Source organism: Larus michahellis, chromosome 1 (assembly GCF_964199755.1).
Source record: "Larus michahellis chromosome 1, bLarMic1.1, whole genome shotgun sequence".
In the NCBI taxonomy this organism is placed as follows: domain Eukaryota; kingdom Metazoa; phylum Chordata; class Aves; order Charadriiformes; family Laridae; genus Larus; species Larus michahellis.
Genome location: NC_133896.1, coordinates 74,361,430 through 74,388,741, shown reverse-complemented (window position 1 = coordinate 74,388,741; position 27,312 = coordinate 74,361,430). Strand labels below are relative to the sequence as shown.

The 27,312-nt window shown below is 38.1% G+C and overlaps 1 protein-coding gene and 1 long non-coding RNA gene across 7 annotated transcripts; one reads left to right on the top strand and one right to left on the bottom strand.

Annotated features, from left to right (window-relative positions):
- The first annotated feature begins 522 nt into the window (after positions 1-522).
- On the top strand, positions 523-27,312 carry KRAS (KRAS proto-oncogene, GTPase). Of its 6 annotated transcripts, XM_074587283.1 has the most exons (7): positions 591-732; positions 1,882-2,004; positions 8,210-8,388; positions 10,740-10,899; positions 18,310-18,425; position 20,006; positions 23,683-27,312. In XM_074587283.1, exons 2-7 carry the CDS (start codon positions 1,894-1,896, stop codon positions 23,797-23,799), a joined length of 684 nt encoding a protein of 227 aa, XP_074443384.1. In that variant the 5' UTR covers positions 591-732; positions 1,882-1,893; the 3' UTR covers positions 23,800-27,312. The 6 variants fall into 6 exon arrangements, with proteins under 6 accessions (XP_074443358.1, XP_074443384.1, XP_074443341.1 ...); XM_074587240.1 differs by lacking the exon at position 20,006 and having other exon boundaries at positions 18,310-18,433; positions 23,683-23,779; XM_074587274.1 differs by lacking the exon at positions 23,683-27,312 and having other exon boundaries at positions 18,310-18,395; positions 18,654-23,675.
- On the bottom strand, positions 585-24,002 carry LOC141743367 (uncharacterized). Its single transcript, XR_012587025.1, has 3 exons — positions 23,915-24,002; positions 3,077-3,165; positions 585-1,490 (listed from the first exon to the last, which is right to left on the bottom strand). It is a non-coding gene; the product is annotated as an uncharacterized LOC141743367 (long non-coding RNA).

Below are 27,312 nucleotides of genomic sequence, written 5' to 3'. Positions count from 1 at the left end.
GCAGGCTTCATTATGCCAATTGTTAACTTGCTTCCAAAAAAAAACCCTGTGTTTATCAACTTTTATACAGAACACCCCGGTAGCTAATAACAAAGCCTCGCATTTTATTTTGCAACGAGTGAAAGATGACCAACTTTAGCGGGCTCCGAAGTTCCCCGGCAGTTCCGCAAGGCCTCTGCTGACATTTTTGTGGATAAAATGCTTTTTATCTTTAGCCAGGCACGGCCTTACGCCTGCCCCGCGTCGGCCGGCCAACCCGCTCCTCTCAGGTAGGAAGCCTTACGGCGGCCGTTAATCCTCTTTCCCTCAGTCGCCGCCTCTCCCCCCGCCCCGGCGATGAGGGGAGAGGGAAATGGCGAGGAAACGCTGGAATTGTACTTATTTCCCTTCACCCACCCTCCAGCGCGCACTTCCCGGCCCGGCTTTCCCTCACGCCGCCTCCGAGCTCCTCTTCCTCCCCCCTCCTCCCGCCGCGGGCGTTTGAGGCGGCGCGGCGGGAGGAGGGGGGAGGAAGAGGAGGGAGGGGCCGGGCGAGCGCCGAGCGCATCGATCGGCGCCCGGCCATCCATCTCTCCATCCAGCCTCTCGGCGCTCGGCTCCCTCGGCAGCCCCGGCCCTCCCTCGTCCCCCGCCATTTCAGACCGGGACGGAAAGGGACGCGGAGCGGAGGCACCGCCGCGGCGGGGCCGGGCAAGGGAGGCGCCGGCGTGCTCCCGCGGCAGCGCCAGGCAGGTACTCGCCTATCCCCGCGTCGCTGAACCGGGACGAGCCGCCGCACTTGCTTGCTTTCCCCCCGCCTTTCCCTTCGAGGTGGGGCAGGGGTAAGCGGTGCGGCGGCTTCCCGGAGCCGGGCACCCCGCCTTTCCCCGCGGAGGGGAAGAAGCTCCGGCAACCGAGCGGGGGCCGCCTCCCGGCTCCTGTCCCGCTTCCCCTCCGCCGGCATCCCCCGGAGCAGCCTCCGCCTGCCCCTCCGCCGTCCTTCCCCGCGGCGCGGGCGGTGGCTCGGCGGCCGCGGGAGGGGGCGGCGGGACAGGTGGCCAACGCCCTCCGGGAGCCCGGCGGCTTGTACCGAGTCAACCCCCCATCCCTCCCCTTTTCTTCATATATTTATCCCCCCCTCCCCTCAAATCCCAAATCCTTAAAACCCCCGTGCGCGGGGCCGAGGCGCCGGGCCGGGCCGGAAAGTTTCGTCGGCCCGGCCCCGTCGCTGGCGGCTCCTGGCTGAGGGGAGGCGGGGCGGGGCGGGCAGCGGCACCCCGAGCCCCGGGGGAGGTGGGGTTGGGGGTCCCGCCGCTGGCCTCGCAGCCGAGCGCGGGCGGCGGCCGGGCTGAGCTCGCCCGGGGAAAAAAAAACCCGAGGGCTGGTGTGTGTGAAGCCGTCAGGTGAAGCTGTGCTCGCACCCGCGCCCCTCCCGGCACAGCCCTCTGCGGCAGGCGGGCTCCCGGCGTCGTGGCTCAACCCGAGGGGCGCCCGGTTTGGCCCCGGCTTTCCTAAAAAAAAAAAAAAAAAAAAAAAAAAAAAAAAAAAAACAAAAACAAACCCGGGAGTCACCGGGGCTGTGGTAGAAAGGAGCGGAGAACAAAATCTCTGATTGTCAAGAAATACTTTTCGACCTTTTTCAGAATTTCGTGTGTCCCTGAGTTTTTAGCTCCTTGTAATCGGTGCCTTTCAGCTTAGTCCCTGCGCTGTGTTTCCTATGTATAATTTTTTTTTTTTTTTGAGAAATAGCATTCCCTCATAGCTTTTTGTCTTGTCTCTCAGGGAGGGAGTTGCTTTCCGGTAATAGTAAAGGAACGCGGTACTGAATGAAAACGCACCAACAGCATCCTCGTTAGTCGGAGCCTGACTCTTTCTGCTTAATGTTGGTTTCTTTGTCATCAGGTCTGCTAAAAAATGACAGAATATAAACTTGTTGTCGTTGGAGCTGGTGGTGTAGGCAAGAGCGCCTTGACAATACAGCTAATTCAGAACCACTTTGTGGATGAGTATGACCCTACAATAGAGGTAAACAATTTCATCTTATACTTTTTGTGAAGAGAGATTATTGGTAATAATGGTAGTTGTTTACTTTTGGAGGCTTACCACAAAAACATAGAACAAGGCTTTACATTAAAAAGGGCTCAAAGATAATGGTCAGCACTGGGAGGGAGAGATCGCTGTGCTTCTCGCTCCGGCTGCGAACAACAGCTGCAGTAAAAAACCTAACCATTTTAATCAATTGAAGTAAGGTGTTAATTGGCATGTTTTGTTGGACAGTTTGGATGTGTGTTTTTAGGATCTAGGTGACAAAGTATTTGCTAGACTTAATTGAAAATGCTTGGCAAAACCTTAATGGCTTTGCATGCAACCTCTTAAATGTGACTTTCCGTTTTGGTATCAAGGAGCAAAATTTGTAGTTCTGAAATGTGTGTGTCAAGCTTTCTCAGCCCTTATCATTGGGATCTGTTTCACATGGTGAGAAATGTGTTCTGGAATGCTATGGTGAATAGGCAAAAATTTGGAACCCGATTTATTTATTTTATTTTCTTTTTAAACAAACCAGTGTGTGTTTAAGTATCTGGAAAAAATGTTACAAGGTAGCTGCTGTAGTTGAGTCTTTGAAATACATGTCACAGTCGCTCAAACTCTGAAAGTGTAATTAAGCTTTAAAAGTTGCGATGTTTTAAAGGCTTTTAATGAGCAAGCAAGCTCTGCCTTTTAAATACAAGAAGAATGCTAGTGTTTTCTGAAATCTCCCGTGGATCATTGGATTTAATAACCTCAGACCGTATAAAAGGAGAAATGACACCATAATTTACACAAGATTTTTGTTGCCAGCACTGAAGCTCTGTAGCTTATGACTTCATTTATATGTTTATATAATGAGGCACTTCCAAGCTCACTTGAAGGAATTACAAGGGTTTAAATCTGGGCTTAAAATGGTGACTTGGAAAATTACTATGTAGTCATTTTCAGGTAGACATAAACAAAAGGAGGCAGTGCCCTGAGATGATAGGAAGCTGTCTTACTGAAACCCAGGCCTGTACTTCGCTAACATGCCCCAAAGAAAGGTGTGTTGGCTTGAGTTTGAGTTTACCTTTAATGTGCCTGTTGTTCCGTCTTGTCTCTCTGTTGCATGGCCAAGTAACCTCATGGATGCTTGTTAGAAGATTTTTGTGAATAGACCTATGGAGAGAGGAAGTGTGTTTGACTTGCACTAGGAGAGCAGGTCTTTTGATTACTAAGATGTGAAATCTTAAAACAACAACAACCCAAAACATGCTTAAAAAAAACACAAAACACACAAAACTCATTGAAAGGAACATGCAAAATGGGATTTTACTTTTTCCTGCAAAAGCAGCTTTGGGGGATGTTGGTCTTTGTTACTTTGTCAGTGATTACTTGTTCGTAATCGTCTGGGTTTCTCTTAGGCTAGAGGTGTGCTTACACATTACAAAAAGTACCTTGGAGGTTCTATGTTAGAAGTTGTCATATAAAGGCAGAACTGTGTAACCAACTTAGGAATACGAAAACTTAAATGCCAGTATTCCTAAATCACTTGAGGCATTTTCCTAATTAACAAGCTGAGTATTTTGGGGAATAACAAATACATTTAAATGTAAAACAATAAAATTAAAATACAGTTCCTTATAGAAAGAACCTAAAATCCCAGAACTGTGGCCTGTATTCGGTAGTGTGCAAGATGACTGTAACACTTAGTGTTGTCCAGAATCGATGTGTTCTTCTGAAAGACAGACATATTGACTCCTGACTTTAACCTAATGGGTTTTACCAGCATTAACAACTTGTTGCATGCAACAGTATTAATCTTCTACAACTCCTGCAAGTTCTTGTCTGAGCACTAGTTACCATTTTTGTCTTGAAATTCTGAGACCTTGAGGATGGAGGCTATATCTTCCTATTATGTGGTAAATCACCTTGTGTGCTCACGGTGCTATAGAATAGTCGTGTAGGTAAGCTTGTAGGGAAGAAATAGTTCGGTTATAGTAAGAGTGGCCTGTGATATGGAGTGGCAAACAGTTCCAGAGAATGGGCTTGTAATTGGGTTCAAATGCTTCAATCCTTGCCTGGGCAGAATTCCATTCAGTTGAGAAGGGTTGGTTGCTTGATTGTGCTTCCTGTATAGATGGAGTTGTGGTGGTAGGGCCTTATCAAAGAACAATAGCTGTAGAGTATTTTTTATGAGGAAATAAGGCCAAAGCTGCTTTGACTGGTAAATAAGAACAGTTAAGACAATTCAGTAGTGTCACTGCTATTGTTTCTCACTTACTCCTGTTTCTTTCATTGCCATAAGGCTGTTGCCAAAACACTAGTTTTCCCTCGCAGATAACTAATCAAGCTAAATATTTTGGGGTAGATGGAGAAAAGGCTTCAGTGTTTGGTAGCTATAGTGGATTCCATAACTACACAGTTAATAATGTTAAATCTTTCCTGTGATTAACAAAATGAAATTCAATGCTTCTAAAATCCTGATATTGTGAAGACATGATGCAGTTGAAGAATGGAAAAAAAATACACTAGTTGCTTAATCACGGATGCATTTACAGTGTTAATGCTGTTGCTGTTTTTAGTGGAATAGACTTAATGATTCAACAAATAACTTGTTTGGAAAATGTCAAGTTTCATGCCTTGAGTATTTTATTTACTTACATTTGAGTATAGCAGATGATGGGATGGGGGCAGGGGGAGGAATTAAACTGAGTGCATGTTTGGATGGCTACTGTTATTCAAATATACATACTTTATATGTGTTTTACATCGTATTTTAAGTAGACGTCCAAGCACAGATTTATAGCCAAGCAATTTTAAGTGTTGTTTTTTAACTGTATGTACACTAACCCTTGTAAATCTGGTCTAATACACAGAACAGTTGGACTAGTGCCCTCTACTGGTCGAGGTTTGTTAAATCTTTATTTGCAGCTATGGTGTGATAACATATTTTTAATTTTTTAATTTTTTTTACAGCTTCAGCATGTTTTAGTGCTAAATATGTGTCATCTTTTAAACGTCCTAGAGAAAGAGCAGCCTTCCTAGTTGCCTGTCAGCGGTTTTTCAATTGGATTAGCAAAATCCCTTGACTGATTTAGGAATACTGATATTTAAGTCTGTGTTCTTAAACGACCTATGCACTTGTGAAACTTCCACCAATATTTAGTAATTGGTTAGTCTTAGTAGCTGTGATATTTTAATATGAAATCACACGTATAGTGTATTTTAACAGAATAATAGTTACTTGCTTAGGTGGGATTTATTAAGCATTGGGGTTTTTTTAGATAAATTCTGTATGTAGCATATAGCTGAGACTTTCTATCAAATTTTTTTATCAGTGCATGTGAACAGATGGAATTGTTACCCCGTTTGCATAATTCATGTTGATTTTTATGGCTTGTGAAAGGCCAATGAAAGCAGGCTAAGTGATTAATGAAATGAAAACTTTTTGATATAGATATGCTGAGTCTGTATACTGGGGAAAAACTGCAAATTAATATTTGGAGTCGGGTCCTAATTCAAAGTTAAATTCTAGTTTGCATTTTGTTTTTGCTGAAAGGCTTATACTGGATGTTTCTTCATTGCATTCATTACTGCAAATTTTCCAATGTACAGTAAAGTCACTGGATTTTTATAGATTAGAAGGTTGGTTTTTTTGTTGTTGGAGGGGAGTCCGACCATTTGGGTTCTGCAATTGCATTTTGAAGCAGAAGTGCCATGAGTACTGTAGTGACACAGTTTTTCTTTTTGTTATAGTCTACATTCTGTTCTGCAGGGCTTGATAATTTTTACAGTATGGTAACACTTAAATAAACAACTTTTATCTTGGGTATGTTTACACTGGTATTCACAGTGATAGGGGTGGGGGTCCCAGTAGCCTGACCTTTTAATGTGGTGCTTCAGTTTTCTTTCCTAGAGTGACAAATGTGATTTCAGGTTTGATGTGTTGCAGGGGGGGAAGAAAAAGGGGCATAAAAGCAAAGTGTTTATTATTTCAGTAGCTTGGAAGGAAATCATAAGCTTGAATTTTCTCTCCCACGTCTTTTTCTTCCGCCTCAAATCTCCTTTCCTAGTTAGTGACAAAATTTTCTCTCCAGAAGTGGGCAAACCAAATACCATCTCAAAAGCGTTCCTTCTGCTTGTACCTGTGCTGTGCTTTATGCTGGTGCATCTTTGCTACTACTGCTAAGATGGTGGGCATGCTAAAGCCAGCAGTTCTTGAAAGTGACTTTCTTTTCTCTTAAAAATGATTTTCTTTGATGAAAATCACTTAAAGCTTTTGTTTAGGGCTCAGTTGAGGGGAATTTCTTTTCCTTTGAAGTGCTAAGATGTAAAGGAATAATACAGGCTTTTCAAGAACTGTTTTTCATATTTTTTAACTAGCAGTCAAATTACAAGAAGAGAAAACAAAAGCTTTGTAAATATGCCTAGTATAATGCTAGAAGTTCTACTTGCAGTTGTGATAAAGGTATCGTAAGACATGGGGGATATGCTATTGAGTTTAAGTGAACTGGAATAAAAATGTATCCTTTGGGGTTCTTTTGGTGGTGTCTTTTTTTCCTTTAAGCAATGAAATAGAATATTAACATTACTTTTAAAATGCGTTGGAGCTTGTGTTATTTGTCTCAACTGCATTGATATTTAAATGTGGCTTATATATTTCTAAAGTAAGTTACCTACTTCTTACTTGTATGCTGAATTTGCACTTCTGTGAAATAAATATTTCCAAAATCATATTGGCAGTAAACTTTTATCTTTAAAGTAAACAGTTAATATTGTTTTACCTAATACTGTTAAATGTCATCCAGGCTCAAGATAAATGTGAGATTACAGAGTTTGTTTAGTTTAAGATACCGATTCTATACAATTACATCCTGCTTGGTTTTTACCATGAGCAACAGGAAAGAAGAGAGCCTTTTGTAAAAATGCAAATAGATAGAAAGTGCACAGGAGTAGGTGTACTGTGCCTTAAAATGGGTACAAAGGAAGGAAGGTCATTCTGAATTCATCTTCAAGTTGGCTAGAATTGCAACTTTAATTCTTTAATTCCTTTCCCAGGAGCTTAGGTTCACTTCTGTATAGTGTTAAAAAGAACAATAGCAATATTGTGTTAATCTCTAGCTAAAGGATCTGAAAGGTAATACCAAGATTTTGTGTTTATACTTCTTACTTGTTACAAGTACTGTTAACTGAGAATAATTCATAGTGCTGCTCAATGACCTGTTTTTAAAGCTTGTTGACACAGTTTTACTTTGAATATATAGATGTCTATAGAAAATAAGAGTTATTGGGAAAGTAATGCTTATATTCTTATCGCTAAAACTATGTACTCATAGAAGCCTAGCACCAAAAAGAGCTGAAAATAGGCATTAATTTGTAGTTGCCTGGGACTTCATACAGATTTTAGCCATTTGAATCAGTGACCTGAAAACTTTGAATTGATAGCACTGAAATAATTTGTTCCAACATCTCTGTGAACCCGTCAGGGCTCTTATATGACACTGTTGTTCTGTCTTGGCTAAAAAGCTTGAATTTCAAATATATCAACTCAACTTTGATAACTTAATAACAAATATCATTATACGCGCCTGCTTAGGCATACAAAACAGATTTCCTGTCTCAAGCACTGCAGGCTTTTTATACTTCATCTCCTTATCAGTGGCACATATTTCTGGAGTTGTCTTGTGAACTCTTTCTGTTTTATTATTTTGTACATTGTTGCAGTAAAACACTTCTGTAAACATCCATATAATGCAGGTCAAATTTTACTTTAAAAAAAATAAATTTGGTAAATTGTGTAAGCTTAAACAGAGTCAAACCCTTTAAATTGGGATTACAAGTTTCTTCAATTCTTCTATTAACGGAGACAAAGGGGAGATGCTTTTTGATTTGGATCCAATTTGTACTTTTTGTCCTTTTGTGCAAAATAAGAAGTGTCCTCTTACTCTGTGTGTGCACATGGGCTGTTACTCAGTGAAGATTCAGAATACAGATAAGAACATGTTCTTTCAGTGCTCTTTCCACTTCTGGATTACTGTATACGTGTAAACATGGGACGCTATTTTCTTGCTGTCATTTGCCCATCTATAAAGTTGGATTTTAACTCTCAAGTATTTTCAGTTATGCTTGATTATTAGTAAACTTTACTATCTTCTGAGTTCTAGGTGTTTTGAAATCTTACTTGTTTGTGTTTCACCAAAGTTTATGTTTTTTTTCTTAGGATTCCTACAGGAAGCAAGTAGTAATTGATGGAGAAACATGTCTCTTGGATATTCTTGATACAGCAGGTCAAGAAGAATACAGTGCAATGAGGGACCAATATATGAGAACAGGAGAAGGATTCCTGTGTGTATTTGCTATAAACAATACAAAGTCTTTTGAAGATATTCACCATTATAGGTGTGTATACAGAAAGATAATTGACCAACTCTTGTATTAGGTGGATTAGTTACTTCCTTTTATACTAGATAATAGAATATTCTCTTCTGAAATAACATCTAAGGGGAAACTTGCAAATTAGCAATATTGCAGTTTATCTGTGCATTTGTTGGTCTGTAATTTGGGGTAATCTGAAAATCTGCTGCCTCGTTTGCAAGTTAGGCAGGCAAAATATCTGAAAGCCCTGCTGTTGTAAACTAATGTGACTTACTATTTCTGCCTATTCATACTGAAGATTTATCTAAAAGTAATCTCTGCCTATTCTGGAAATAAAATTATGTGTTAAGATGGAAAAACTTATGCAATTGAAATTTTACAGACAGTAATGCTAATTGTGTCAATTGTTAGCTTTTGTTCGGGGGGTGGAGGAGAAATACCTGTGGAATGTTACCAGAAGACTTAGGTGTGTGAGCCCCGATGCCACAGGAAGAGACGCACAAAATCTGAGCTCCAGGATGCTGCTAAAAACCAACCTGTTATTAGTTTCTTCATGTTCTTTTTTTTTAATAATTAGTTAAAAAAAATTCAACTCATGCTTTCTTTGTCAGCTACACTAATATGGAAATAGAAGCAGCCTTTGGTGATTACCATACCAGATAACATATAACTTTGCAGTTTACTATTATACTGGATTTCCTTAGGTATTCTGTTAGAATGCAATGCAAATCTCGCTGAAGATCACTGAGTTTATCAGCATCGATTTAAGATTAGTCCCAAACCCATAACATTAAGCTATTCGTAGCTAGGCATTTATAATGCTGTCAGATCTATGTTACTGCATGGTGGAGGAGTGTCTTGCTATCAGTATTACCCACAAATCCAACACTTACTCATAAGCTGAAGTTGCACTCTTTTTTTACGAATAGAAGTTACAGTTCTTCATTTAAGGTGGGATACCGTGTTAGTTCAAGGTAATCGAAGTCACAAGGTACAAATGCCCTGATCACATAGTTTCCTGTTCTCCTGTATGCTAGCAAATCAGCTCATTTGATTGTGTAGTGTGCCAGTGTCAGTAGGCAAACAGGTAGGTGTCTACCTACGGAAATAGTTTACTGCTGGCCTAGCTGCCTGGAGCAGCTGCAGGATCGGGGGAGTGCTCTTGGAAATGAGAAGGGCAGAACTGCTGCATACTAACAACTTAGGGAGAGAACAATATTGAGAACATGGACGCTTTATTTCAGGACTGTTTCATTTTTACATTTAAATTGAGCTAGTCAGCCTTTGTATAAATTTCATTACATACAAAAAGTTGTAATTGAATGTATTGGTACTGGTGACTTCTTAAAAAAAAAAAAGTTAAGAGCACAGCAGAAATGACTAATTAAAAAAACCAACTTATCTTGCCCTCAAAAAAACCTGTAAACTTCTCTTCATTATCTAACCAGATTATTACAAATGGGTTGTAGAGGAGGAATGATGAAGGTAAGGTAGATGTTGATGTAAGGGGGAAAAGGAGCTAGAGGTTTTTACGTGGAGCTCTTCTTATTTAAAGAGAGCGTTGCAGATATGTGCAAGAAAGCTGCCTCAGTTTATTTCAAAGAATGTTGTGAGTTGAATACTGGAGTTTCTACTGTGCATTCACACACCCATAGATGACCTTGCAGGAAACTGACTACATTAATTAAGGAATATACTGCTAGATTATTTGGGAAGGCAAAAGTAATGAAATTAATGATTGTTATTTGAGATTCTTGACAAGTACATCTAACTAGTATTTCAAGATGCTTTCTAGCTAGTGTTTGAAAGGCCTCCCTTAACAAATTGCTCTGTGTAGAGCACCAGACCAAGGGTCTTTCAAAAAAAAAAAACTAAACCTATCTAAATGGAAAGTTTGTACTGTTGTCTTTAACTAAAAAACAAAACCAACAAAAAAAACCACCCCAAACCAGAATTGAGACAATAATCATAGCACTTCCATAGTGCTTTTGACAGTGTTTTATCTTATCAAATGAATTGAGTGCTGAGTATGAGAGATGTAGGAAGATTTATACCGGAGCTTCTTAAGCTTGTTCTGGCATTAGCTGTTAAAAACTTAATAATTGTGTAATGACATCAGAATCTATGGTAGTTTGCAAAATGTCGATGTCTTCCCTCCCCTCCCCCCCCAAATAAGACGATAAAGTTGATGGTGACAGGATTGGTCAATTTATTTTTTGATGGCTTCTAATAGTGTATGTGCAGTAAATTAACATAAAGAATGATGCTGGAATCTGTTAATTTAATTTTGTTTCATAGTTTGTATGGTAGATTTTAAAACAATATTTGTGTCTGTTAAATAAAATAGGTCTCGTCTTTTTCTTTTTTCTTCTTAGGGAACAAATAAAGAGAGTTAAAGACTCTGAAGATGTCCCAATGGTGCTAGTAGGAAACAAATGTGATTTGCCTTCCAGAACAGTAGATACAAAACAAGCTCAGGATTTAGCAAGAAGTTACGGAATTCCTTTCATTGAAACATCAGCAAAAACAAGACAGGTAAAGCTCAAAACTTAGCAGACACAAATACATAACTCTCATTTGAATTGCCATAATGCTAATTATTCTAGGTGTTGATAATTGCTTGGCCATATCAATATATCTGTTTCTTCAGAGTAGAAATTCTTGTGGTGTCTCTTCTTTCTGTCAACCCACTGACAAGTGGTAATTGTTTATTAATGAGTGATTTGCTTCAGTTGTGCAAACTCAAAGAATGAGACCTGGCCTGCTATTACTCTTCACTGTCAGATGTTTGCCAGCATTCTTAACATTGTGATAGGTTTTAATAGAATAAAAAGCACTTCTACTGAAAGGTGAAATGCTTTTTTCCTCAGCAAGAGGATTAAGCACACAAACAGCTAATTAGTTTATTCTGGTTTAATTATTTTCATTAATAACAAAAGGAATTTTTCTTTGAGGCATTGATTCAGTATTAGTGGGACATGCTAGTGGGGTATACCTTCTTATAGCTAAGCAATTGACCGTAAGTCTTTTTTTGAATTGACTGGCTTAGTTGCTTGTGTAAACTGATAGTCATCTAAGACTTTAGAGCTCAGTTTTGGTTTATTGTACCCCTCTGGTATAGGTGAGAGAGGCAGCCATTAGGATCCTTTCAGTGCTTCTCTCAGGTTTTGCTAGGACAAAGGTGCACATAGTGGTACATTTGTCTATTCAGGAGAAGATAAGCTATACAGATATAGATGAAACTGGTTATGTACTTCTGAAATACTGGCACTTCAGGGCATGCTCTGAAGGGCAGAGATTGTAGGTTGTTGGGTGGGGTTTTTTTTTGTGTGTGTGTGTATGGTTGGACTCGATCTCAAAGGTCCTTTCCAACCATGAAGATTCTATGATTCTATGAAAGAAAGCATTCTTTTTGAAAAATGCTGATTTGTGGTTTTTCTTTTAAGAATAAAGACTTACTATCAGTACAAATTAGATGAGGCCTGAGTGGCTGAATAACTCATACTCTCTGCATAATCGGAAGTGTTACTTGCAGGTTATGAATCAGGAATTAGGTGTAGCAGAAAGAGGGGAAATAAGAGCAGAATACTGCAGTTTGAGTAACTGCTCATGTAACTGCTATATAGATTCAGCTGCATCGCTTGGCAGAATTTCCTCACAGACAGTATGTAAGTTATTTTTGGATATAAGAAATTAATATTTTATTAGTGCAAATTTGCTACACCCACCCAAGTTTCTGACAAGTTGAAACCTAGACTAATTAGTAAAAGTCAAAGGAATGGTAACTTTTGGAAATAGAGAAAGTCTCTGTTAGGTAGGATTGAAAAAACAGAACTACCCAACTTTAATGGCTGATAATAAATTAGGCCATAAGAGTGTGGTCTATGTGGTATACAAGTGGACTGAATAATTATAGTGTTCTTGCTTAGAAGGTCCTGTATTAGTGGCTGTTATCGAGATGTTAGGATAAAAAACGAAGAACTCTGAAATTGTGTTTGAGGTTTGAAATAACAGAAGTTCTGTACGAACATCTAGATTGTACTTTATTCAGCCTGTTTTGCAGAGCATCAGGCTTTCATAAGGAAATATTCCTTTTGCATAGCCACTTTTAATAAAAGTATGTTGATATGATGGTGTATTTTCAAAGATCTCTTCTCCCACCCTACCTGGAGTTTGCTCTACAAGCAACCCCCACCATGCCTAGCCCATACAAAATTGCATGCTCAAAAATCACCACTCCTCTTCACTTTTGTAATATTTATTGACGCAAAGTAGTATCTGCTTTATTATCTTGCATACTTTTAAAAGGTCTGTCAGAGGTTTATACTTGTTACAGAGGACAATAGATCAGTCATATATGAACTGTCATTCTATAATTCCACTGCTTTTATCTGTGACTTTCTATTTCTGGAGGTGCCAACTGAATGTTATAGAAGGCATCTGACTGTTGGCTTTTGATTTTTCAAAGCTGAGCTTTAGACCCCCTACAGATAAGGAGTCCCTAAATGTGCCTCATGGATTTTAAAATAAAGATGCCCAATAGATTCTGAGAATGTTGGCTTCTAAAAGTTGGAACCACTAGGTATGGTTGTCGATTCTTTAGCAGTGCTGTTCGTAACAGGTTGTGTTATGAACCAGCTTCATAAGAAGCTGTGTCAATGAAATATTTTTGAGAAGACAAAAGGGAATGGGAGGAAGAACCTGATCTTTAATTACAGCAAGATCATCTCAATATTCCTGTATGTGTTTGTGTATATATGTGTGTTTACATATGCATTTACATCAGATTTTTCAGTCACACTATCATATATAAAAAATATATGCGTATATATACACACACCTTCCCAAGTAACTTTTTTAATTAGGGGATTCAGACTGTTTTGTGAACTGTTTGTGGCCCGTGGACTATGTCTTTATTGGGCAGAATTCTGTCCTTGGCTAAAAATAAGTAAGTAATCTGGTCCCCTCTGGTTACACGCAGAACTTCCAAGTATGAACAGGTGTAGCTGGTGGTCTGGTAACTTCTGGAGTCTGTAGAAAGTCTGACATGAATATTTAGAAGTAGGAACCTTCTTTTCCTTTCCTCTATGTACCTCCCACCACACTGAAAGGTCAGCATTAATGTTGAAGGGGCCCTCACCATCTTCTTGTTTCAGCCCTTCCCCATGCCTCACTTCTGCTGGAGCTCGAAAAGAATCAGAAATGTTTCTGGGGAAGGAAACAGGGGAGATGGGAATGGAAAGGAGTTGTCCATGTAGTCTGTTTTGATTGCCAAGACACTCTTTTAAAATTAGGGCATTGCATACTCATGCAGAATGATGTCTCAGTTCTAATTAAGTCAGTTTTTAAAAAGATTTTCAAAAATTCATAGACAGGTCAAAAATAGGAAGAGAAAAGCACTGAAATCAAGTGCAGAAATAAGTTGTTCTAAAAGTGTACTTGTTTTTATTTGGTTCTGACTGGCAATAAAGATGTAAATTTAACTTACTGCAAAAAGGTTGTGTTTTAATGAAATCCCTGTGTGAATTTTCATACAAATCATTGACTTCATCAATGAAGCATTTGCTTAGTGGACCCTACAACTTGGGTATAAGGCTATAGATTACTAATTTCACTGACTGAAATTAATAGAATGTAATTTATAAAAAATAGTGATTAATATAGTGTAATTTATGAAAAATAGTGGTAGTCCTATTTCAAAATGTAAACATGTGTCAATACTGGTCGTCTTGTAAGGCATGTTGCATCACCTAATATTCATTCTTTTACAGTCCTTATGCAGAAGGGTATGAATTTCTTAGGTTTATTTTGATAGCTGTTTTCACTTTTCTCTGTTAGACATAAGCTTTAAATTCAAATTCTTCCCTGTCTGCATGAGCATATATCTTCCAATATTATCAATAAGAGATGAGAGGCAAACTTGATTTATCCCCACCAAGGCTGCATCCTGTGTTCTTTAGTGGGCTTCCATTTGCCTGTGAGTTACACAAGGAAAAACTGTAAGGCTGTACCCCAAATGAATGTAGGATTTTGTTTTCCTTAGAACATTTCAACTGTCCTGCTGCTATTGAATTCAAAGGAAAAGCATAGTAAAGGATTCCCCAAAGCATTAGGTCTCGTTGTTGAGAATATATACTTAAACACACTTTCAAAGTGTTTAATGAAGAAGTTGACAATGCTGTTGAAAAAGCATGATAGTTATTTCAGCTGTCTGATGTACACTAGGTTAGGCCACAAACTTGTGAAGAAAATAAGTTGAGAACCTGTGCTTGGTCTGATGAAGTAATCGGTGCAGTATTTACAGAACTTCATTCCTACCTTTCAGTTAAGATTCATGAGTAACTGATAATTTAGGTAGTTTACTTGAACCAACCTGCCATTTTTTTAGGGATTTGTCATATCCCTTTAATGATACTGTATGTGTTTTCACTCCAAGCCATTTTTAATGTAGTTCATGTGTACAGGTTCCATTTTAAAACTTTGTTTTAATTATAAATTTATCAGACTTCACAATCTGGGTTGAACTTTTTCATGTCACTTTTCAAAAGAAGTTCAGTCCTTCCCAAGAGCAAAACCCCAAGAAAAAAATGTTTTGATAATGTTGAAACAAATTCTGGCATCCAACTTGTATGCTGAATGACTCCAGGATGCTGAGGAAACAGGTTTGTTCTTTACCTAATGTACAGATAACTAAGTGCAGCAAAAAAGGGATACATGTGCACAACAGATGAAATTCAGGTAGGACAGACAGCTGTAATTCTGGCACTTCTTAATCTTGGAGTGATTAACTTTGTAACTTTCATCATGATTTTGTGCAATACTTAGTATGAATTTATTGATGTATGTCTGGTATTTAACCATCATAAGATAACATGATCGGCTTCACACCCCCTCCCTCCCCAAACTAGTGGAGGTTCCGCATGTGGCTGAGTTGTAGTAGCTGTTTCCAAACAGTTCTGTGAAGTATGTCTGGTTTAGAGACAGCAAAAAATAAGTCTTAACCTATAAGCTAAATGTTACCTGAGCTAGTCGATTATTGAAGGTTTGTGTATTCTCCAGTGTTGGCTAAGAGGACTTTACCACTACGAAGTTTTATGTTGGGAGTGCTTTTATGCAAGTAACATTCTTCTTACTCATGTCCCGATGAATAATTTTGATTTTATTTGTCTACCAGTTGGTTTCAGGAGACCAACTCTGATGCAGTGTGTAAAGGTGGGCACAGAACACTTCTGAGATGTCAAGACTAATTTTCGTTAGTTTCATTTAAGTGCTATTTACAGAAGCAGAACATGTGAAAATTCCTATTTCTACTTTTGTTTGTATTTGAAATAGTATTTCTTTGCACATAGTCATATTTTAAATTGAATGTTTGGCTGTCTCCCAGGAGTCAAAAGCATCTTGAAAACATAGCCTCAAGGTCACGGGTTCTTTGGGCTGTTAAAATAAACAGCAGTTTAGATTTTGAAGGTTTTAATACCTGCCAAAGGATATTTTTTGCTTCCAGTTCTGACAGCTAACAGAACTGGTTAATCCTATTTTAGATATATGGTTTGTGCTTGTTTAAGGAAAACATACTGAAGAATCTTAAAAGAAATTGGTATTAAAATGATTTCTGAAGTTTATAAGACTGGCACCTGTTTCTTTAAAATGTCACCTTGTGCTAATGAAATCAGCAAATGTGTCTCTACAGATTTTTCTTTCAGAATAATTTCTTCCAACAGGATTCATAAGACTGTTCTTGGTGGTGGCAGTAGTAGCGATTTCTTTTCTCACTCTGTGTCTCTCCCCCTCTCTGCATTGCTAAAGCAAATTACAGCTCATGCTGGTGATGGGAAAGTTGGCAATAAATGTTGACTGAAGAATTGTTGTCTAATTATTCATGTGAAAGCTCCATAATCAAATTACATATTTCTACTGCAAAACAGTAGATCTGCAAAAAATGTTGATTCTTGTACAGCCTGTGCTTTGGCACATAGCAGCTGATCAATGTTTACTGTTTCCTCTTCAGGAACAAACTTTCATTCCTTCCAGGAAAACATGAAAGTATGAGCTTTACTTGGGTTTTGCTGGTTTTTAATGACTTTCTTTATGTTTTGCAAACTCTCAGACCTGGACTGTAGGACTTGTCACCTCATCAATACTTCCTAACATGGCATGTTATATGGAACAGAGAAATACAATCCACGAAATAAATCTAATTCATTTAATCTTTAAATTCAAGTGGCTGTAATTCAGAAGAACCCTCAGATAAGCAACAGTATGTTAAGAATGAGTATTCAATGTGATAACCTATGGCACAGTTCATGCAAAATGACCCAATAACTGTGGCAGTAAACGTTAGCTATTTTTGTTATTAGGTGCATAATAAGAAGATGGGTTGGAGAGATAATTTATGGAAAATCTGCCAAATAAAAGCCCAGATTGTGCATTTGGGTAGTAATAAAGTTTTGGGGCTTAAATGCTTGTACTGTTTTCCATGATCATCAGTCTGTTCTGTTTTTATTTTCAAATAGTGAGTTTGTGTTAAATTAACAGCCCTGTTGATCTGACTGAGGGGACAAGTAATGAGATTGACAGTAAGGCAGAGGAGAGATTTGCTCTCCCCTTTAAAAGCTGCAGCTAAAGATTTTGCATCTTCTTACAACAAGAATTTCCTCACAGATATACCTAAACTTTTAAGTTTATGTGTGGATGTACTCTGTTTAAAATAGCAGATATTCTAACTTAAAGCTGGTGCTGTACCTCTTTATCTCATATTTGCTTAAAGATAATCTGCAGTCCTCATACTTTTTTTCTTTAAAAAAAAAAAAGCTTATGGTATCACCATATCCAAGTGGCCTAAACACAGAGCTGCAGAAAGGCAGGATGCGAGAGCAGAGAAGTAAAACACGGAGCTCTGTGTCATCCCTGGAATACTTAAAGAGCTCTCCTCAACCAGAGGAAAATCTGAGGAGCAGAACTTCACAGGCTGTTTGCACTTAGTTGTTGTTATTATGGGACCGTCACAGTTGCCTGCATCTGACCCAAAGAGAACAGATTAGGCGTTCCTTGTTCCTTGATGTGAACCAAGCTCTTAAATTGTTTTATCTGCATGTAAGAGCAGAAATTCTACAATTAGAGTAAGTAATTACTTTTGGAAGTTACTCTGGAATATAATGTACTTAAGGTGCTTCTTAAAAGCACTTTGCTGTGACTCAAATATCCCTTTTCCTATATTGAATAGCATAATGCATGCTCTATAAAGTAGCTTTAAAAACAATATTGTGCAAAATTTAGTATTCCTAGAAGACTTTATTCCTTTGTAACCTCTTAGGAAATGACCTGGTTAGACTTTTCCTATACTTTGTTAGTTTATTCCACAGACTTCTGCAAAGAAATTACACCTTCTTACATGAAGAGCAGAACATAAATGAGCTTACTTTTCTTTGCCTGCCCAAACAGTAACAGGTTCTCACTTAGGCTAAGAAGTGAGAATAGGTGGTTAACTCTGTGTCTTTCTAAGTACCCCCCCAGTTAGCAATCTAATAAGTTTTGGTGCCTGCTAAATACATCCATTCCCACAAAACTGTGTGAAAAGGTTCAGTAACGCAAGCAGTATTATTTTCAGCATGGTATGCAATGGAACAAAATAATTCCTATTCTTTTTTGGGCAAGTGTTACCTTGCACAGAAAAAAAAGGAGGGCTTGAAGTGTAGATATTTACAATAATTGGTAATCAAGGAATTCTTTGAGTGTGTCTCTCTGACTTGCATGACAAAGTACCTGTCAAGCAGCAAATGTGCAAGCCCAGCATTTTAAATATATAAATGAAGATCCATATACTACTCTCAAGTAAAGCTCATAATTTCAGTGGTTTTGTTGTGGTTTTTTCCCCTGCCAGGGGTGTCCCAATATGTCACGATTGTTAATTAAGCAGTTTTTAAGGAGTTGTGTTTTACAATGCAGAGAGTGGAGGATGCTTTTTATACATTGGTGCGAGAGATTCGACAATACAGAGTGAAAAAAATCAGCAAAGAAGAAAAGACTCCAGGGTGCGTGAAAATTAAAAAATGCCTTGTAATGTAACAGGGTAAGTTTTGTAATGTAACAGGGTAAGTTTTACAAATCACTTGCCAAATGAAAATGATTGACAGTGTCTTGCAAATCAGACATTTTATGGTTAATTGATGACATAATTTAAGATATAAACCCAATCAGATTTTAGTATAGTAGTTCTGAATAATATTCCTGGAAAACACCCAAGTACTATGGATTTGTTTAGTTTCATGGATTTTTTTTTTTGTAAATAGGTAAAGAGGAAGTCTTTACTGCATATCAAGATCTCCACTTGTGTGTGAAGTTAAGAGGAAAAAGTTTTATTACAGATATGTTGCAGATACTATTGAAGTGAATATTGATTGGACCTACAGGTTGATGAACTGAGGGGAGAGGATCATATTTATACGGTGGGGGGAGAGGCAACACTGAAGTAAAACTGGAGAGAGAAGAAAAGACACAACAGACCCTCTCCCCCAAACAAACAATAGACAAATTGTCACAAAATTGTGGGTTGTTTTTAATACAGTCCTGTAAAAAAAAAAAAAAAAAAAAAAGGCGGGGGGAGGAGAGAAGAAGAAACTGCAATATGGAAGAAGTGCTAGGTCTAAACCATTTCCAGTGCTTTTTGAACAAACCATCAGAATAGCTCCTTGCATACATTGCTGTCCCATTAATTCTTTACCTCTTACTGCACCACTGCAGAGAGTGGGCTGTTACGCCTTAAATACTTGTCCACCAGGAGGATGATCAGCAATTTCACATTGTGTAAAAGAAAAACTGTTTCCTTTTCAAGGTGTTTTTTCATACTTCAGAATGTCTTGCAGAGATAGTGGAATTTGACTTGTATCCTAGAGTGACTGTCAAAACCGTAGGAATATTGCCTCCAATAAGGGAGTTTTATTCCTCTTTCCAGGAGATGGAGGAGAAATACTGTTTCACATCAGTTTTTACTAGGTCTGCTCAGGCTTATTATGTTCTCAGCTTTTAGGTGATGAATGACAGCTCTAAAATAATTCTTTAGATGTTTCTTTACAGATAGATTTTGTGATACTCTTTGTATCAAAGGTTTACTTTGCAGGAAACTGGCAGCTTCAGTTAGGAAGCTCCCCAGTGTTGCATCCAAATATCAATAAAATTGATGGCATAAAAATAGGTTGTTTTATTCTTTCCTAGTTATCAAAAAACAACTAACAGCAGCTTGGCAAGATTACTTTTGATGAAAGCGATATGAAATAAGTTGCTAGGCCTCCTTCAATTAGCCTTCTGAAAAACAACTTTGCCATTTCTTGATGTCTTACTAATGTAGCCATACCTCAACGTAGAATTTCTGTTTGGATACTACGACTTTAAAGATCCTGAATTCTCTCTGCTTTTCCTCTCTGTGGATTTCCTTGGGAGAAGGAGAATGGGACAGTGGGGATTGTGGGTTTTGTTTGATTGTTGTTGTTTTTTTTTTTTTTTTTTTTTAAGTGGAAGTGTCTTTTCAGATCTTAAGATTCACTTTGATAGCAAACATGTGCTTGCTTTCCTCCAGCTTCCTACTTTCTCTCTGCCTGTGTCTGAGAGAAGGATAGTTTGGGTTCGTTGTTGTTACTGTTCTGAGGGTGTTTTCCCCAGATGGGGGAAATCTTTTGTCAACAATATATATTGTTATTTGTTGTTGTTGGTTTTTTTTTCTCCTCCGTACCTTATTTAGAAAAGTCTTGGATATAAGACTCTAGAACTTCGAGAGTGTCTGCTCAGGGGAGGAAACATTTGTCTTTATACTCAAGTGAATTCTAGATAGTGTTGATAGTCGTTTCAGCAACTTTGTGTTTAAGAGGTTAAGCTGGAGAAAGCATACTCCAAAATTATTATAGTACAGCTGTAGTTCAGCAGTGATTCTAGTGGGATAAGAAATCTGGCATTTAAAACAGTCTGGCTTGTATTACTTTCCATTCAGTAAGAAGATACGCGTCAGACTGAAACAATATATAGTAAATAAGCTAAGGAGAGCAGCACCTAATGATGCGAGTCTTTCAGCTGGGATTTGAGACTTCAAAAATATTTGTTATAACAGTTTTCAATGATAGACAGTATTCATTTTCCTTTTTTGTCTGTGGGTAATCAAATTTGATGGTTCAGAGTGTTTTGCTACCTCTTGGAAAACTCAGTTTATCTTTCTGCTGCTTATGGGATGCCTTCTTAGTTATATTAATCTTGTACAAGGTAAGTGAAGACTTTGACTACCCAGATTACCTACCGTTAACTGCTGATGCTTTCCAAGAGGTTCATTCCTTTCCCTGTTACACAGTAAAGCAGAAAGTACATAGCACCTTTTTCTTGGTTTATAATTTCCAGCTATCAAGAAGAAATTTTTAAAACGCAGTATAAAATCCTCAAAAGATTTTTTTTCCCATAGTACTACTGAGGCATACAAATAATTTCTGCTCATGACTCATACGTGTGTGTGCATGTATGTATTATATTTGTAAAAAATATTACATGTAAGTAAAAAGACTCTCTTATGCAATTTAAAACTTTTTAAGGGCCTATTTGGGCCTGGAATCTTTAGGAATTCCCAATTCCTTATGAATTCAGGGTTTCTTATTGATAAGAGCCAGGTTAGTTGCCAAGTCTCATACATACTTGTAGCCATGTAACCACATCTGCAGACTTCTATATGGTTATGAGACCATGTGGTGCTCCAAAGAAAAGCTGTAGCTGGGAGCAGGCTGTTTCTGTGGGAAGGGTTGTGGTTTTTCTGTTCTGTTTGCATTTTGTAGTTGCCCTTTGGAAAATCAGGTGCCAGGAGCAAGCTCCATCAATGCACCTTTATTGAGGCAGAGTGGTGTCGTTCTGAGCATGCCCAGTGAATTCTGAGTTTTTATTCCTGAGCCTGGATTTAAAGCACTCATTCAGTACATTTTACGCTTTCTGCAAAGCTTGCGCACAATATGCCCGTTACTAGAGGGAGTAAGTTCAGCTGCGTGCAGTTCCTTCTTACTGAAAGAAGTAACCAGAAAGGTTGATCACCTTTGATCTTACCATATTGATGCCTTTAGGGGCCTTCTGTAAACAGTATCCACTACTTAATTTAAAATTTAATCCACAGACTGGAAAGTGGAAGACCTCAGTTTATCTTGGGTTCTCCAGTTCTAATTCACAAATATTCGAAATGTAGTTTTGTATGCTATGTTATATTCATTACCTGGATTTAAGACAAATTGTGGCAGGACCAAACTACTAAATACATAATTAATAATACCAAGCATTTCTAATTCTCAAAAGATTCACGGGGGACATGACCTTTTCCAGAACCAAGGCTGCTCTTCCATTAGGCATGCTACGTCAATTTTGTATTGATTAATAATAATGTATAAATTTAGAATGTTATTTGCAAGTTTATTTTGTATATTATGTGACCTTGCACAAGCGTGCAATTAGTATTAGGAGATACACTGCTAAGGACTTTGATGGAACATCAGCTAACTGTAAATGTTTTATGAACTTGAATGTGAAGGTTTTTAATAAATTTAGGTTATTCTGGGAACATTGCTCTATCCATGAAGCTACTTAACACCTCACTGTTGTTTGGGTTTTCCATTTTAAGTTTCATCACCATTTGGTGCTTGACTGAAACAGTGGTGAATTAGGTGATTTTTGGCTTGTTGTGGGTTTTTTTTCAGAGTTCACTTTCAGTTCTTTTACTGGAGTAGGCACGCAGGAGGAAGCAGAGACTTTTAATTTTTATTGGCAGCTTGAAGGCAAACTCTGCAGCTGACAAGAGGTAGGAAGCTGCCTGCCGGTTGTAGGGCTAAATTGCAAGACTCAGTTTTGTAGCGGTGCAGTTGGCTGCTGTTGATACGTTAAGATTATACACCTATTTCTGATCTAGCTAAAAGACAATATAAGGAGTAAGGCAGTGAAGAATCAAGATAAATTTTTATCTTAATGATGTTCTAACTGTCAGTGCTCAAACTATTAAATGTAAAGGCTGATTGAGAACGTGGGTACTTGATTGGAATGTGGAGCAACCTGAAAGCTAGGCAATAGAATAAACTTTCACGTAAACAGGTTGTTACAAAGTATATCGTATAACATATAACATTGTGCTGGATATCAGGCTTTTAAATATGCTTGTCTCTTTTGACCAGAGTCAATTTTTGTCAGCTATAAGTATCCCCCCAAAAACTAAAAACTACTCAATGTGAAGAAACACTAGCTTTTGTGTCTGTAGCTTAACTATGGAGGCTGTGGAGATTTTAAGTGACTGTACATGATACAGCAGCATAGATAATGTGTTCCATGTGTCTTTAACTATATGATCCGAATAGAATGATTTATCAAGTAATAATTTATCATGGGAAGAGGGGATTGATTTGCATATGTAAAGATTTATAAAACTGTGGTGTGATTACTCTATCAGGGTGCCTGAGAAATGACCTGAATATGTAGAATAATCATAACTATCTCTTTGGTATTGAATTCTTGCTACAAATATTTGTATTTACTTCTTAAAGCCACGTATAGATCAAGGCATAAACAAAGTTAACTAATGCTTCAGAACTTTATTATGTAGTAATAATATACATACTTATAATCTAAATGTATGTTACCTATACCCTTCTAGTTTGAGGTGGGACATGTGCCCTCTTTGAGATGAAGAGGGCAGTACACTAAATTACTTTCCTTACCACATTAGTAATGGAGCCGGACCGATGGGGTATCTGGTCAACCCCTGAGCAGTGCATCACCCGCAGGCTGCTGTAAGCCCAGTTTGGGGAACAGCTGAGAGAGAGGGCAGGCCGGCGCTAGCTGTTGCTGGTGTCAAAACAGTTCATTCAGGTTGTTCTTTCAGTGCTCCTCAGAGCTCGGGAGAGGAACAGCCAGGAGTAATCTTTCAAACGATGGCAGCCTGTTCTCCAAAGCTGCTCTCCTGCAGCTCCCTCTGCCCATGCACAGTAATGCAGACAGGAGTGTTCCTCTTACCACGTGAGGTAACTGTAGCTCCCCTTCCATCTGAATACGTTTTTCCTGGCACGCCCCTTCCCAAGAAACAGGAATGCTCTAGAGGACAGTTGCCCCGGCAATTCCTCTAACCCACAGTCTACTCATGGGGACACTTTACAAAAGCCTGCAAAAGGAGAAGACAGTGTAACTTCTCCTGGCAGGCAGCAAAACAGACTGCTCATTGAACACCCTTCACCAGATCAGGTCAGATGCAAACAGGCTGTCCCTAACCAGGTGTGTAAGTCTGTTAACGTGATCTTAATGCGTGTGTGTTTTGTACCTTTTCAGGGTGTCGATGATGCCTTCTATACATTAGTTCGGGAAATCAGAAAACACAAAGAGAAGATGAGCAAAGATGGTAAAAAGAAGAAAAAGAAGACAAAGACAAAGTGTATAATTATGTAAATACAGTTTATGCTTATTCTTAAAGTACTTAAGTAATTTTTGTACATTACACTAAATTATTAGCATTTGTTTTAGCATTACTTTACTTTCTGCTTCATGATCCTGTTAGCTTTACCTGAATGCTTGTTTTAAATGACAGTGGAAACTTCATTCCTCTCAAAGTGCCAGTATTCTTTGACTGTTGGTTCTTGAACTAGCAATGCCTGTGAAAACAACAAACAACAAACAAAAAAACACACACAAAAAACCTGAGAACTGTCTTAGGACTCTTTGGTGCATGCACAGTTGCTAACTTCCTATTTTTCTTACTGATGGTGAACTTCTGTTCTGTGTGCAAACCAAACAATGAAGTGATGCGCTACACATTCTAGCATCCCCTTTAATTTTTTGGGTTTTAAATCTGGTTGGGAAAAAGGACTAGTTAGCAAAAGAGACTTTCATTTCAGCCTTTCTTTTATTTTAGACTGACTGCAATATAGAAAGACCAGAAGCCTTTATAGTCTTCCTGTAGATTTTGCTTCTAGGCATCTAGTCTTGTAGCATTTCAGATCAACTTTAATGAATGTAAAGATAAAACTTTCACAAAAAAATTTTTCACCGCAGTTTGTCACGGTCACTCCTTAAATACTCTATTTTTTCTATAAAAAAAAAAGAAAAATTAAAAAAAGACAACAATGCACATGTGGCAATGGAAAAAGTAAAAGTTCTAATTAGGTTGATTTGCTACTGTTAATGCATTGCTTTAAGACTTCCACTAACTTTTTGTGTCTGAAGACCGAGGTGAAATCCTAGCTCTCCTGACCCCCAGTGGCAAATCTTTAAGTAGCTTTGTTCAGTAGGTACAGGGTTTCACCCTTAGTGTCTCTAGGAAATACTAGAAAGCCTTAACAGATAAGTTGATTCAAATTCTTAGGTTAATTCATACATGGATCCAGAATTTACCGTAAGAATTAAATCAGAATGAATCCTAAATTATAAAGTGAAGTGTAAAACCATTCTTTTTTCCCCCCAAGAGTGGCATTAAATATTTCTAGATGCCCATTTTGTGCAAAACAGGGGAGGAAATTTTAAATTCTAGTAACGACAAATGAATAAATGAACGTGTTGAATTTAGCTGCTTCATGCAAATAATTTGGAAATCCACTATGCCATAAAAATGGTGTGGAATTTGCACAAATCGTCAGCATAGAACATGGTTTCCAGAGTCAATGTTGTTTGTGTAATGTTTGTGAAGTACTAGTTTTGTTGCACAGATTAAATGGTTGGTGAGTGGCATTCCAGTCTCTAGACTGTCATGAAGCTAGACCAAGATTTTAATGTTGTCTTTTTCTGTGATTAAGTTCTCTTGTGATTTATTATTTTTTTTTTTCCTTCCCCCTCCTTTTTTTTCTGATTGGAATTAATGCAGAATTCTTGCATAAGCTTTTGGTTTTTTGGTACTGCAGCAGCCCAGTTATTCTGCAACTAAAGTAAGAGCCAGTAATTCCAGTGTTGCCAGTTCCTGTTGTCTTACTTTAAATGTGGCATTGTTTGGTTGTTTCATTAGGGCCTGGGTTCCTGAAGGTACGCTGTTTCATAGTACCTAACTCAGCTGCAGAATAAAATTTGAAAATGGGACTCTGGTGTACCCGAAAAAGTAAAACATGAGACACTGAAGTAGGATAGTTCAGGACACTGGAAAATTTGGAACAGGGAACAGCAGCATTGCCCTAACCTAAGGTATACCTAAACAATCATGTGGAAATTTTACACAGTAAAATTTTCATACACCTGTGTAACTTGGACCATTTATACGATGTCAAAGGTGCAACTGCATGAGAAAAGTATTCTTTTGCTTCTACGGGGGGGAAAAAAACAACACCATAGTGACTCTCGTAGGTGGAGAGCTGTAAAGCTGGCAGGGGACGTGTACTGTCCGCATTGCTCCGTGTTCTTTGATTTCTGTGTGGCTGAGACAAATAATGCCTCTCCCTGCCCAAGCCCCCCATTCCCCACCCTGCAACAAAACCCAGCCCTCCCCCCCCGCCCTCCTTTCAGCTTTGATGTGAAATATACTTTAGATTATGAAATATTTTGAAAAACAGTAATAGGAGACCCTAACATTGTATCATAAGGACCAATAAGGAATAAGAACGGATTCTTAAGGTCGCAAAACATTTTACAGCTTCCAAGGTTAAAACCTTCTGGAGACAGTTATTTGCACATCTTAGACACGCTTGATTATATATGAAGAACATAGCAAAAGTGGATTGTATACCTTGAGGAAATGGAAGTAATCTTAAGATTACTTTAAGATTTCTGGTAACTGAGTCACACTGCATGTAAAATTAGGGCTGGTCTAAAATTCTTCTGTTAATTTAACTAAAAACTGTTAGGAGAAATTTTAGCTGAAATGTTGTAATCATCGAATGTGGATTTATATAGCTGTAATATAAAGCTATATATATAAAATAGGTTGGTTTATTTTTTTTCAGTAAATGTGATCTGTAGCTACCAATTTAATTACTACAAAATCTGTTTAGATTAGCCCTTATTTACTTTTTTTTTTTTAAAAAAAGAAGAAAAATACACATCCTTGCCACTGTTGTGCGGTTTTGTCTTAATATTTGTTGAGATTTGGTGAAGCATGTTGGATTGCAGCTTGCACAAGTTGATCTCCTAATTATTCTGTCTTTCCCTATTTGAAATGCTTTCAAAGAACACACCTGGATGCTATCTGTTCTGGTAGCAACTACTAAATGAACATGTGAATCACTTACCACATTAATACATTAAATTGTCATGTGTCAGGGAGTAACACCTTCTTACAGTAGCTTTATGTAACTCTGGTAAACAACTCTATCATTGGTTTTCTCAAAACTCCAGTGTAATTCTTTTGACCAGTCTCGTTGCCCTAAAGTTTTTGCAAACTTAGAAAGTTTCACTGCATAGATTTTTGTTACAGTAACAGGATCTCTGTAATGGGTAGATACTGACACACACTCTTCTGCTCTTGGCTATACTATGAAGCAATACAATTATTACCTTCGAAGACCATCAAACTGTAAAGAAATCATTTTGTCTCAAGTTTACATAAAGCTACATAGATGGTAAATCTTTCCTAACATTTCTTTATTCCACTGTCTTTGTGTTTTCATGTTGAAAATACTTCTGCTTTTTTCTCTTGAGTGCCAACTTCTTACTAGAATGACTTCTTAATGTAATATGTTTACCTGGAATGTATTTTAACTATTTTTGTATAGTGTAAACTGAAACATGCACATTTTGTACATTGTGCTTTATTTGATGTGGAACATATGCAGTGTGATCCAGTTTTTCCATCATTTGGTTGCGTGACCTAGGAATGTTGGTCATACCAGACATTAAGTTAAAAAAAAAAAAAGACCACTGTTTGTTTTAAAATTTTTAATGTTTTTAGGAGTATGTGCTGTGAGGTGATCTGGAATTTGTCATTTTTTCGTCAAACTGTACTGCTCCTATTTATTGTAATGTAATAAAAAATAGTTATTGTGA